Genomic DNA, 14,623 nt, shown 5'->3' on the forward strand with positions numbered 1-14,623 from the left:
CTATTACATATCAGAAACTATGTCACTTAAAATCAAGGCAATGACCAAGGTGGACCCTCAGACACTTTTAGCATAGGCTACAGATTAAGACAGGCTATGCCCTCAAGAGAACCTTCAGGCTACCGATCAAGCCAAGTGACATATAGGTATCCAGACTGAAATGATGGTTACAATAATGACAGATAACAGCAATCAGGTACCAAATTGTCTGTGAAAAAGTGGACCCTGTATGTAGCACGAATTAACACATCCCCGGAAATCGTGTCACATCAAGATCTAATCAAAGTGCGGCTGTCGCTGGGGGTAAGGAAAACAAACCAGATCCTTGACGGATGTTTCCGTAAACGTTGGCGTATCGCTTAGTTGCTATATTCTGTTGTATGAAAGGGGCTTGCTGAAAGCACGAATCATCCATCCATGCTGTTTTGGAGGAGAAACGCCCGCTTTCGTAAAGCCACACCTTACTCTTTGATCAAAGAATCCACCCACTGAGCCGTTATCCAATAGCTGAGCCATGTCGTTTCCACAGCTAGCGTTTAGGAGCGTCACTGAAATAAAACCACACAGAGAACTGACAGATGCGCTTAGACATCTACGTTTTACAGTAGTGGAGAAACGAAACGTAGTGCGGTTAGAAGCTCTAATCCATCTCTCTCCGAGTAGGAATCGTCTCTCAACAGGCCACAAGCCTTTAAAGCCTCTCCTCCATTGTAATCTAGTTGCGTTGGATAATAGCCTTCAAGGACTTCTGCTTCATCCTTCCACAAGACGCAGGTAACAGTTTATATAAATCAAAGTACCAGGTGTAATTGAGAGTCTCAGGCTAGCAGTGTGGTCCTCTTGTGCCAAATGATAGCTGACTTTACTGAGCGTTCCAAACTTGTTTTCGCTACAGCCGGTCAACGGTGGGTGCTGTGACTTGAAACTGTTATTGCTGTATCATCATATCTGAAGTTAACAAGATCCAAGAGAACTAGTGCAATTTAAGACAAAAATATGGGCGACACAACTAAGCAATAAGAGCTAAACTGGTTGCATTTCCACTAGAACTATTTAAACCATTCATGTAGGAGCGGACGAATCCACTTGACTTCAAATGCGCTAAGTTCAGGGTAAAGCTGCAAAGCATGATGAACGTCGGTCGGACGCGAAAGCCGTTATTATAACTTTAGTAAATTAGTGAGCCGATATTAACTACTATGATATGTCCTTTTGCAGTGCATTTAAGTGTCCACGCAGGAACATTTTCATACCAGGCGAGAGCCCCCCCATATGGACTAAAACACAGCAGATTAACTGAAAGCGTGGACCTCCTACATTTGTCCCGGACACCCAACGACCAAGACCTCAGAGAAATGTCCAGCACCACAGGCCGAGGTAAACAGATAGCCATATATACATATAGCCTCTGTTTCTGCCGTGGTGTGCGCAAAATAACAAATAATATTGGTATAAATATGCTGAACAAATAACAATAATGTGGTCGTGTATTAAAATATTTCAAATAGGCGAGGTTAAATGTCACATAAAACGCTACAACACCGAGTTCATCCATATAACATTATAATAATTATTTAATCGTCGATTCAGCTGTCATAAATGCAGATATTGAACTGGTACTTTCATCTAAATTATATAATATCCCTCTGAAAAGTGTCAGTAACTGAAATGTTGAGCTGAAGGCCATCACTCTGTTTGCTAAATCTTTGCAATTATATTTTTCCTAGCCCCGTGGCTTGCATTTCATGCTAGCATTTTACAAGTTTTAAAATGCAGGTGAAGTTGTGGAGTTATACCTGTTATACCAGTTATCCTCTGTGGGCTTCCATTGACTGTATCTGTTTTTTGTAGGCTACTTGCTGTTGTTCCATTTTTTTTTACTTTATCCAAAATATAGCCTACTGATAAACATGATTACCTAAATTAATTGTTAACCTGGGTTGCATTTTGAAAATGGGCAATCACTCGATACCCCCAGTCAATGCTGCCAAACTCCAAGCGTACCGGTGGATTTTCGGTTATACAGCATATGCCAGTTCGTCCACAAATCAACATATTTTCATCTTACACCTCGGAAAGACCTAGTCTAGTCAGTAATATTTTCATCCAAGCCCTGTGTGATTGCAGCAGTGAGACAGTAACTCAGCGTGCGTATTAACTCACTTTAACATTTACAATATGCAAGACAAGAACCCCTGGGTGGCATGATTGTGTGCCAGTCTCAATGAGGATGGCAAAGCGACGAGAAAGGCTTGCTAAAGGCTATTTTCTTTTTTACTTCTCTAATAGGCATACGCTCCTGCATTGAAGTCAGTTTATTGGCGGTGATACCAGCCAGCAGACTGACACTTGGTAGTCCTGTCGATGTCAATTCAATAATGTCAAAGACTCGGAGCTTGTTTACACGCGTCCCTGAGGGGAAAGCACTTATAACAAACATGACATCTCAGATGATCTCATTTAAAACTTCAAGTGAGAATATGCATTTACCTATGTCAATTTGTGTTAAATGAGAAGTCAAAGTAGCCTAAGCTGTATTTTTTAGAATATGGAGTCTAGGGGTAGCGCTGGTGTGAGTTGCCTCTGAGAGGAATAGGCAAGTTGAGCATCGGTTGGTTAGTATGATGTATCGATGGTATCATAATAATTGAACTTACACATAATTTTCCTCAGCAATGTATTTATATAGCCTAAATGTGTATTATAATAGACTGTTTGTAATCGAAAAGCCTTTATTCTGTCATTGAGAATATTGCTTTAACAGTTGATCTGAGTTGATCTGAAAACCTCACACACTATGGAGAATGTGTTGTCAGTGTAATATATGCACACAATAGTGTTGACCTGTGAATAGTTTAACAATATGCATCGGAAATTGAGCTTTCTGACAAAATATTTGGAAATAATTTATGACAGTCATTTTCCATTTAATGAGTAAAATTTGCCTTCAGTTTGATGGGCCTGACCAACGATGAGAGACCATTTCCCATCCTGTTATCCCATGACTTTACCATTATGGCCTTTATTATAATCACACAGTATAAAATGTTACATTTCGTACTTAATACAACCTTGGTGATTCTATATTATGCAAACTTCAAAGTAGTGTACCCTGAGCGTAATTAGGCACCCATCTAATATAGAGAGAAGCGCATGCTAACTTGGGCCCACTACACACAATAATGAGGATATTTAAGTCGAACATAAATAGTTTAGCAGTGGTTAGTGTATTATGCCATTGTGTGTTTGTGTTAATGTTAGGGTAGAGCCATTGGTTTCGTGGAAGGCTGGGCAATGAGGATGATGTTACTGGTGTGTGTGTGTGTGTGTGTGTGTGTGTGTGTGTGTGTGTGTGTGTGTAAGAAAGAGAGAGAGTTTCTGTATCTCTGTATGAGAGTGTCTGTTGTGGTGCTTATTCCCTTGGGGTAGCTTCACTTTAATATCCTGCCGGGTGGTGAAGCTTGGCGGGGAGAGTTTTACACACTCCGCTAGCACCGTTAATAGCGCCGTTTGATGTGGTAATGAAAGCGGGAGAGGACAAGAAAAGAGCGAGGGGAAGCAAGACCCTGAATGGGTTAAATTAAAAGTAGGGATTCTAAGCAAGTCACTGATGCAAACCACTGAGACAGAGGACTACAGAAGACCCAAAACAAAAGGACGCAAGCTGAACCTGATCCTTACTTCCTTGCGTTATGTTACAACACAAGTACCACATTCTCCTTCGTAGCCCCAGTGACCTAAATTAGGCCTATATGAATTCTATTTTAAATATCACTGCCAATCTGAGCACATAGCTGATGTGAATGCTTAATAAACCGTAGCCTATTATTACAGTGTCGTATTATAATAAGAAATATTATTATTAGCCTAGTATTATTTTCCACTATGTCTATTACTATTATGCTATTATTTTAAATGCTCAGAAAACCAAAAGACAAAGACACAAGAGTTTACACAAGAGTTTACATATTTAGTTAATGAAAGTCGGCTATAGGCATCATGCGCTTAGACTAACATCGGTATATGGAATATTACAGCACAAGTTTAATTTAACCTCTATGATGACGGGGGGAAACTTGTGCTGCCCCCTGTTGCCCTCGGATGCAGACAAATGTCGATTTCAGTGCCAGCATGTGACCTTGCAGTTGTAGGGTTAATGTCTGGGTTAGTCTAGATCTGCGCCAACAACACGATGGCCTGCTCGCCATTTAGACTGTCTCGTAAAACAGCAGTGATAAATTATACCAGTCTCTTCGGATGTGATGCCTAAAATACGTTTTTGTTATCATTATCATTATCATTAACTTGACAGTAATAGACCTACGAGCATTTACATATTGAAGTTAACCTACCATCTGAGGCCCGCCCGCGGTTCAGTTCTTGTTCAGCGAGCCAACAGACAGTTTCATGGGAAGATCCGATGAAGTTGATTCAATCCACCTGGACAATTGACGTGATTCCTTCGGGGACAAACCAGGCCTATAGGCTAAAGACGCGTGATTCCGGCTACTCTGGTAACTTTGGCGAAGTTGGCGTAGCGTAGGCCTTTTTCATGTGAAAAATAGCTCTATTTTATTTATCCAGAAATAATTGTACTCGTCAATTCTAGGCTATAGCCTATCGCACTGAAGTGGGCTACCTACCGGATTATTTTCTTTTTTTTAAATCACAAATGTAATCCTAGGAAACGTAAATAACATCTGACCAGCCCTTGCAATTCTAGGCCTATAGGGTAGATTTTTCAACATATTGCTGTTGTGGCACAGGATGGCTAGGCACCGCTAGCTCTGGTCCAGTTCTCTTCTTGATTTCAAAGTTTCAGTGCAGCAGCATGCTATACTGGCACACTTACTGACAGCCAGGAGGCAAAGGCCAGTTTACTGAACCACAATCCCCTTCCTTCTATGTCCCCTTAGGAAACCCGGACAGATCCCCCTAAAATGTGGAAGACTTGCACAGAGCTGTCTAGACCAGATGCTGTCAAAATTCTAGCTAGATCCGACATAATTGGTCAGTTTACTTTTTTTTTTTTTTATAATCACTGTTTGGAAAATCATCATATGTTTTGTAAATGGCTTACCTGTTCACTGTAGTCAGATGGTTTATCTTTGCTCTGTAATTTATGATATATGATACAAACCAGGATTACCAGGAAGAGTGTCCAGTGTCCATAGTATGCAGTCAACCAAAAAGAGGCCTTATTTCTTCCTCCTAACAAGGGAGAATGAGAATGAGAAAAAGACTTGAAAGATTTTCATGTTTTTTTCTTTGTGAGGAAAGTGACATCTAATGATGAATGTGACTATTTATGATCTGAGGAAGATCATAATTCATAATTCTCTCTCTCTCTCTCTCTCTGCCTGTCTGTCTGTCTTTCTATCTTTATCTGTCTTTCTATCTTTCTCTTTATCTGTTTTTCTTTCATTAATGTTGAAAATAATTAGAACCAAGTTATTAAAGAGTCCATGCAAAATTCATTATTATTTCATTATTATTTCCCTTTAAATAGGTTTTTTTGTTATCGCAAAGACCAATAACATCTAACATTCAAATTCCTTTTAAGATGAAAATATTCTAGATAGACTGAATAGACCAGACAATTTATTGGTAAATTTTATGAGTAATTTTTCATGGTTATTCTGATTTGTATTGGGTAATTTTTCCATACAATTTTGCATACAACATTAAGCCATAATCAATGAATAAAAGAGATGATGGACCGAGAAGTTGACTGTAAATGTTAACCTCGCCTTGTCAAAATCTCATTAAAGAGGATTCAGTGGCTAAGAGCCTGTCTGGGTCTGGAGTAGGTTTACAGCCCTAACAAATAGAGCCAGATAGAGCTGTCCCAGCCTGCCTGCAGCCCTCCTCACTGCACTGAGCCTGTGTTTGTGTTTGTCCTGGACAGCAGGCTTTAAAGGTGGCGTGCCGTTTAATGTGTGTTCATCCCCCTCCCTCCCCCAGGTCATGGGGGCCTTAACCAACTAGGCGGAATGTTTGTGAATGGCCGGCCGCTTCCGGAGGTGATCCGGCAGCGCATCGTGGACATGGCGCACCAGGGCGTGCGGCCGTGCGACATCTCCCGCCAGCTGAGGGTCAGCCACGGCTGCGTCAGCAAGATCCTGGGCCGGTGAGGGAGCACGCACACGGAGCCATGGCCACACACGCACACACACACACACAAACACGCACACACACACACACACATATACACACACACCATACACACTTACACCATATACAGACCCCCCCCACACACACAGACATATACACACACACAATATACACCCACACCATACACACTCACACCATACACAGACACACACACACACACACACACACACACACACACACATATACAGACATACACACTATTTAGCTCTCTCACACAGTATATCTATGCATGCATAATCTCTCAGATACTGACATACATACAGTACTTAATCCGATCCTTTGTTCATTCTCTCATTTCCACTCAAAGGCAAATCTCTTCATAAAAATTGACTTTCTTTTCCCTGCTAGGGATTTTTTCCAATCTTACACAGAGACATAAACACTCAAAATTTGTCAGAGAAATTCATATGAAAGAAAATGTTGTTCTTCTCTCAAACACACACACACACACACACACACACACACACACACACACTGACACCTGACCACACGCAAACACAACTTCCCACCACGTCTCCACCCGTCCCTAATTGCACATCACTGACCTCCCATACAGATATTACGAGACTGGCAGCATCAAGCCAGGGGTCATCGGTGGCTCCAAGCCCAAGGTAGCCACACCCAAAGTGGTGGAGAAGATAGCCGAATACAAGCGGCAGAACCCCACCATGTTTGCCTGGGAGATCAGAGACAGGCTCCTGGCCGAGGGGGTGTGCGACAGCGACACCGTGCCCAGTGTCAGCTCCATCAACAGGTACACAGTACACATCTAACAGTTTATTTACTTACAGTTTATTTACTAACAGTTTAAGAAAAATGCCTTTAGAGAGCACTGTTCATGGAGACGGGATAGTAATACTAGATTGGTAAAGTTAATTAATGTTGGTAAAAAACTCCATGACATTTTTCAAAAGGAGCATGTTTATGAAAACATGTAAAAAACAAAAACATTTTCCAATACATTTTGGTTATTAGACTCTTCTCATTACTTTTGGTAGGTCATCACATACTTTTTGTGTACTGTTTGTCTGTCATGTTTTTTTCTCTTTATTTTATTTAAGGGGTCTATTGTCTTAATCCACATGGTAAGTAAGATGGCTTATTTGTCTTTTTTTAAAATCTCTTTTCAGAATTATTAGAACAAAAGTGCAGCAGTCCTTCAACCTGCCTCTGGATAGCAAAGGACTGAGCCCCGGACACACACTGAGTGAGTGATTCTTACACTGCTGTGATGCGCCTTTGAACCCACTGGCAACAAAGCGCCTTAGCAAACAAATCATTTACATAACAACATAAGGGCCAGCTGCAGGTGGGCTTGTCAATAATATCACTAAGTAAATTAGTAAAGTAAAATGCATCAGTTATTTAGCCATATTCCTCATTTATTTGTTCATATATCTCAATGTAACAGGACTATATTTTTAATGCACAGCACTGTGGTAAATCTAAGATAAACATGACTTCGGTAGAGGTGAACACTTTGGTTGCAATTAAATTACAAAGACACTATGCTAATGGCTAATTTGTGTATTGCTCTGACCCCTAGTCCCCAGCTCTGCGGTCACCCCGCCCGAGTCCCCCCAGTCCGACTCTCTGGGATCCACCTACTCCATTAGCGGCCTGCTGGGCATCCCACAAGCCACCACGGAGGGCAAGAGGAGCCACGATGACAGTGAGTACTGTTTCTCCCGCCGCACCGGCTAAAGACTCTCTCCACAGACGCCTTTGCGTCCTCCCTCTGGGGCGAAGCTCCCCCCTGCTGCACGTTGCTAATGATGATTGCAGGATCCATTCAGCTTAATAAGGCCTCTCATTCCCGCTCCTTCTCTCGCTCCCTCTTTTTTTTGCTCTCTCTCTTCCTCTCTCTCCTCTCTCTCTCTCTCTGTCTCATTTAACCTCCCTGGAGTATATAGGGCCGCTGTATTGCAATGAAATGGCTGTTTGTTTATGAGCTTCTCCACACGGTGTTGATTCAACTTGAGTTTTTCTCACTGGGACGGACTGTTTCCCCCACTGAACCACTCAATGTTGCGTATTGATTCCATGCTAATGAACGGACCAGACTTTGTAAGTAGCCTGCGGCCAGGCAAGAGCTAAAGACCTGCCACTGACTCTGTGTGTGTGGTGTTTTTGTGTGTGTGTGTGTGTGTGTGTGTGTGTGTGTGTGTGTGTGTGTGTGTGCGCGCACGCGCCTCTGTGTGTGTGTGTGTGTGTTCATGTGTGTCTGTGGTATTGTATGTGTGTGTGTGTGTGTGTGTGTGTGTGTGTGTGTGTGTGCATGTGTGAACCAGGTGACCAGGAGAGCTGTCGGCTGAGTGTGGACTCTCAGAGCAGCGGAGGCGGCCCCAGGAAGCAGCTGAGACCGGAACACTTCCCCCCCACACAGCACCTGGACTGCGGCTTCGAGCGCCACCACTACCCCTCTGACGCCTTTGGCTCCACCACCGCCAGCAAAACAGAACAGGTACACCCTGCAGACAATTAATCAGTTTTACTCACACATTTTTGTTGTTGTTTGTGAACTTTACATTAGAGTGTGTTCCTTTGTGTTTTATTTTTCTTTCATTTTATTGAACTATAGAAAGAATTTTCATAGGCACTTTGGGGTTTTTGTTTTGGGGAGGGGGATATTTTTAATTTAGACTCAGATATACTGTATATTGCTAAACATATTTTATTTGAAACACACTTGCTATACATAATAGGTTGACAAACATTATTTATTCATGCATGGCTTTTTCAACGACTTATTATTGAAAAAATGGCCAGTAGTAGTTTTTGTTGTTTATTAGTGCCTAGTAGGGACTGGGTGGGTATTTGCCCTTCAGCTTTATTTGTGTGCCACTTGCAGGCTTTATACCCCCTGTCCCTCATCAATGGAAGTCTAGAGGATGGGAAGTCCAGCCTGTCAACATCAAGTGCAGCCATCGGACGCAACCTGTCCGCACACCAGAGTTATACTGTTGTTGCAGGTGAATATACGAAATGTACAACTTCTCTCTGTCTTCCTCCATTTTTCTCTCTCTCCCTCTCTCTCTCTCTCTCTCTCTCTCTCTCTCTCTCTGCACCTGCCCAATGCTATTCTGTCCTTCTTCTCTCTCCCTCCCTCTGTTTCACTCTCTCTCCCTCTACTCTTTTTTTCCTCTCCATTTCAGTGCAGCCACATTTCAGCTTGTCATGCTTGCTGATGCATTGAATAATTAATTTGGCTAATTAGCCCAAACGGCCCAACGCTCTATTTGAAGCCTAACACAAAACAGATGTAGGGGAATGTACATCTCAGCCGCAGCCTCAGCCCCATTGTCTCCTCGGCGGCGTTGATGCCGACGCTGTCACCGCGCGCTCATCGCTCATGCCTTTGATTTAAGTTAATGGCTACCGGTGGCGTTTGCAGCTGTTTTCTTTGGTGTTGTACAGCCGCTCATTTCTCATCCGTTAATTTTTCATTTGTCTCATTCTCCTCCTCCTCACACTCCTCTTCCACCCTCCCACCTGCGTATCCCGCCTGCCTTCCTGCCCTCCTGCCCACCTGTCCATCGCTGCTGCTGCACCACGCCATGCCCCGCCTCCAGATCCCCTACAGCCCCTCCCACTCTGTCTGAAACAGGAAGTGTCGCCCGAGGTGACCAGCTCGAGCCCCTCCCCCAGCATCATAGCCAACTCCGCTTTCCTGGACCTCCAAGCCATTCAGGCGCCGGCGTCCGTCAGTAACAGCTGTGGCGGCTCCGCCTCCCATTTCTCTCATGCCTTCAACTCATTTTCCCATCATGCTCCAGTCTACGGGCAGTTCAGCAGCCAATCACTCATCGCAGGTAAACACTCATGGCTCCGCCCCCTCCATCACCACAGCATAGCCTCTCATTTGCATTCTGGTGTCATGTGACATGCTTATCAGCTGTGCCCAGGACGGCTGCCCAAATATTGACTTCTAATTACTGTGTACTCACGAAATACTGTGTCCTCATGATTAAAATGTACTAATTATATACTGAAAGTGGGATTTGAAAAAAAATATGTAAATATTAAATGTCACTGTGGGATGTAAATGCGACACAGTGTCAGAGTTCTTCTTAAAAAGTCTGACCCATGAGTGCCAAATTTGGGCAAGATTCATTTCAGGGTTATTTCATACCTGGGAAGGAGCATTAGCTAACTGATGTGTGTGTGTGTGTGTGTGTGTGTGTGTGTGTTCGTGCTTATTTACTTTTAGGGAGAGATATGGTCAGTTCCAGTCTCCCTGGCTACCCTCCACACATCCCCTCTGCTGGCCAGACAGGCTACTCCTCCTCCGCCATCACAGGGATGGTAGCAGGTGAGCGCTCTTACAGCACATGCATTAGTCCCTATGCATTAGACCGTACAAGCACACAGACACACTAATACATTTAGGCACAATCATATTCACATTTAGGCACATTCATATTCACATACATATAAATGCAAATTAAATGTATTCTTACCTTTAGTGGGTTCTCTTTTTCCATCCTGGGTTAGCGTTCTTGAACCACAGATAGTAAGAGTCAAATATGAAGATCTACTCAAGACTCTGTCCTTGTGCTCACAGTAGGGAGTCAAAGATAATGCAATGGGACAGCTGTTTTTAATACAGCTCTTCTGAATATTTAATGTTAGTAATATATACCACATAGCAGGTGATCCATACTGCGTTAAATTCCCTCCACGATTACCCGTGACATACATTTTTATGATATTTATAAGTAAATGCATACGCTGTGCAGACCTAAATCCTTATCTTTAATGTGAAAAAGAAAAAGACCTGAATGTTGACTTCATGGCTCGGCTTAAAAATGCTGAGAGGCGAGTCGAGTCTTTCAGCAGAGAATTCCACACTATTTTTTATCCTCAAACATGAATTACAACTCTGAACCCCCCCCCCACACACACACACACACACACACCCACACACACACACACACACACACACACACACACACACCCCCACCACCACCATCACCCCCCAGAGGAGGTCGAGAAGCCAAGAGAAACTGCCATGGCAGAGTGGACAGAAGAACGGCAGAAAATTAGATGGCTGAAGGACAGAATAGAAGGGAGGGGGGGGAAAACGAAAACCAGTGTTGTGAAAAATAAAGTCTGATGCATGCAGCTGGCACAGGGCCACACAGAGCGGGATGGAAAAACAGAGAGAGAGAGAGAGAGAGGAGGGAGGGATACATGGAGAAGAAGAAGGAGAAAGAGAGAATGAGGAAGAATTGAGAGAAAAGGGGGGAGGGAGAGACAAAAAGAAAGAGAAGAGTAAGGGCAAAAAGAAAGAGATAGCAGACAGGGAGAGGAAGAGAAGAAGAGAGGCACAGAGAAAGACAGAGAGAGAAAGAGAGTGAGGGAAGGAGGGAGTGCGATGGCCACAGAGCGAGCGATGGAGAGATGGAGGGATGGAAAGAGGGAGGGAGGGAGGGAGCGTCAGGAGGGAGGTTGGGTTGGGAGATTAACAGGAAGGAGGGCTGGAGGGGTTAATGAGTAGCCTGCTCCACTGGTGAACTGCACCGCGCCGGAGTCAGGGCCCAGGGGGTACGAGAGAACAGGCTGGGGGTTCCGCCCTGCTGCTCGCAACCACCCTCCCCCCCCCCCCCCACCACCACCGCCACCACACACACACTCTCGCACACACACATCACACACCACCACCAGGCCACTGCTGCTCTGACCACACATCGCCATGGGAACTGTGGGGCCCAGGAGAGGGGAGGCGGGGCTGGCGTGTGTGTGTGTGTGTGTGTGTGTGTGTGTGGATGGTGTGGTGGGTGGGATGCAAAGAGGGGACTAGAGGGTGGCACAGTCGGCTTGGGTAAAGAGAAAGAGTGAGAGAGAGAGAGAGAGAGAGAGAGAGGGATGAAGAGGAAGGAGAGGGGGCAGGAGTAGGAGAAGAGGAGAGAAGGAGGGGTGCTTTGTAGTGTGTATGGTGTGATGTGCCTCTCTCTCACTCTTTTTTTTATTTGAAGTCTGCCCTTCGAAGCGCGAAATGAGAGGCTCTGATTTATTATTTTTTTTCTCTGGCGGGGCTCACAGTGAGGAAGCGTTCATACACAATTACTCTCTGAGAGGGAGGGGGGAGGGTGTGTGTGTGTGTGTGTGTGTGTGTGTGTGTGTGTGTGTGTGTGTGTGTGTGTGTGTGTGTGTGTGTGTGTGTGTGTGTGTGTGTGTGTGTGTGTGTGGGGAGGGGGGGGGGGGGTACCAGGGGATTCAATCCTGCCAACATAATTACCAATTAGATATTGGAATGTTTTTAAAAAAAGAGAGAGAGAAGGAGGACGTGGAGGGACGTTTGTTGGAGGACGTGAAAGAGGGCCGAAGGAGGAAGTGTGGTAGAGAGAGAGAGAGAGAGAGAGAGAGAGAGAGAGAGAGAGAGAGAGAGAGAGAGAGAGAGAGAGAGAGAGAGAGAGAGAGAGAGAGAGAGAGAGAGAGAGAGAGAGAGAGAGAGAGAGAGAGAGAGAGAGGGGGCAGGAGGGAGTGTAGGGTGTTTTTCCGGGCGGTGGGTTGGGCGGGCGGGTATGGTGTGGACACTGGAGAGAGGACGCCAAGACTAACGGTACGCACCAGTGAGCCGCGGCATTCCTGCCCCCCAGCCTCAGCCGTCCACCTGGCCTGCAGATTAATGGTTTACAAGCGCGCCCTAACCGTTGGTGAATTATGTGCTAAAGGCTGAGCCCACACTGCCGAAACGACAAACAATACAAGCTCACATGAGCCTAGGGAGAGAGAGGGAGAGACAGAGAGAGAGAGAGAGATACAGAGAGAGACAGAGAGAGAGAGTTAGACAGAGAGAGAAAGAGAAACAGAGATAGAAAAAGAGAGAATGAGAGAGAGAGACAGAGAGAGAAAGAGCGACAAAGAGAATGAGAGAGAGAGAGAGACTGGCACAGTGAGTGACAGAAAGACAGAGACAGATCAAAAGAGAAAGACAGAAAGGGAGAGAGAAAGACCGAAAACATAGACTGGGCGAATAAGAATGAGCCAATGCCTTGTTATCCTAAGGTATTCTAATACTCTGTGCTATGACTACAGTCAGCACAAACATTAACAAAATCTCAGCCTTCCCTTTGCTCGGAGTCCATTTAGTTAAAGGCACAGTCCATGCTTCCAATCCCATTTTTTTTTGTCAAATTCAATGCAATGCTTCTCAGAGTGTTATCCAAGCTAGCTATCCAATCAGTGTGGTCATCATAGAAAGTCATGGCGATGTAGATGGGAAACAACAAACATTGGGGCTCGGGCCGTGCATAAACAGTCCCAGCCAATCAGTGTGGTGCTTCAGGGGCACAAAAGGGAGGGTTATCATTTGATTGGCTGTTGAGCTGAGCTGAACTATCAACAACCTTTTCACAAAACCAAATTGTAGACCGCGTCTTTAACCACATGGCAGCAGTCAGTTTGGTGGAACCTGTCTAGATCTGACCCAAAACTGTAGAAGCGTCTGCTCCAACCGCCCGAATGAGAATGTTAGAGCAACACATACACAAGTGATCACACAAGCCGTGTATGTGTGTGTCCTATAAAAGAAATGCATTAAACGGTGCATCCATGTGTTAAAACACCCCGCTTGCTCTCTTGTTAACGCCTGTGATCATCCCTTTCAGTTACATGGCTTTGTTCTTGTTTGTGTTCATGCTATAGGCTACATTTCCTCTAATATTGATCAGTGCCTATGTTTTGCTCTGTCGTTCATGTGCAGGTGCGGATTATTCTGGCCAGACCTACACCCACTCCCCCTACACCTCCTACAGCGAGGCATGGAGATTCACCAACTCAGGCATTCTCGGTGAGAAGATAACACAGCTATGCATACAGTTGGACTGAATGTCTTGTGAATACAGCATAGCTTTTGTGATAAAGATCCAGTTAAAAAAAACATAAAAACATATACACACACATGTCGCTAGACTCACACAGATACACATACCAACATGAGATTTATTAAAATAATTATGTGCACATACTCATCATGCTCCCTGTCTCCATCTACAGGTTCGCCATATTACTACAGCACTGCCTCCCGAGCTGCAGCCCCCTCCACCGCTGCCTACGACCACCTCTAGTGTCCAGAACAAGATTCGTGATCCAGGAGAAGGAGCGAAGAAGCCGCAAAGAGATTTAAAGTTCCTCTGGGAGGAGGAAATGAGGGAGTCAGAGCAGATGAATTGTAATGGCGTCCTGCGCAAAACTGTTGGCCTGGCGGTGATGTCTGTAGGAATCATGGACCATTAGGCCAGCCTCGCTACTGGCCACTGGTGCCGTTCATTTATTTATTGTAGTTCAGGGGGGCCCAACCCTGCTATTGAAAATCTACCACCATTGCAGGTTTTGAAGTCTCGACTCTAATCAAACGCACCTGGTGGTCATGTTCAGAGAGTCTCTCGGAGGGGCGTGATCAGCAGAATCAGGAGAGGTCTAATGGAGTGGCAACAGAACACCG

At 44.6% G+C, this 14,623-nt stretch overlaps 1 protein-coding gene across 2 annotated transcripts; it reads left to right on the plus strand.

Moving 5' to 3' along the window:
• The first annotated feature begins 1,355 nt into the window (after positions 1–1,355).
• On the plus strand, positions 1,356–14,246 carry pax8 (paired box 8). 2 transcript variants are annotated; one of them, XM_076283268.1, is made up of 11 exons: positions 1,356–1,377; positions 5,965–6,130; positions 6,731–6,928; positions 7,305–7,381; positions 7,721–7,846; positions 8,466–8,638; positions 9,026–9,146; positions 9,747–9,986; positions 10,385–10,486; positions 13,883–13,969; positions 14,176–14,246. In XM_076283268.1, exons 1-11 carry the CDS (start codon positions 1,356–1,358, stop codon positions 14,244–14,246), a joined length of 1,383 nt encoding a protein of 460 aa, XP_076139383.1. The 2 variants fall into 2 exon arrangements, with proteins under 2 accessions (XP_076139383.1, XP_076139382.1); XM_076283267.1 differs by lacking the exon at positions 1,356–1,377 and adding an exon at positions 4,941–5,010.
• The last annotated feature ends 377 nt before the right edge of the window (positions 14,247–14,623 follow it).

The sequence above is a fragment of the Alosa pseudoharengus genome, unplaced genomic scaffold (genome assembly GCF_046254945.1).
Source record: "Alosa pseudoharengus isolate Yale_2024_CS ecotype anadromous, Long Island Sound unplaced genomic scaffold, YU_APseudo_1.1 YU_APseudo_1.1_scf_14, whole genome shotgun sequence".
NCBI lineage: Eukaryota > Metazoa > Chordata > Actinopteri > Clupeiformes > Clupeidae > Alosa > Alosa pseudoharengus.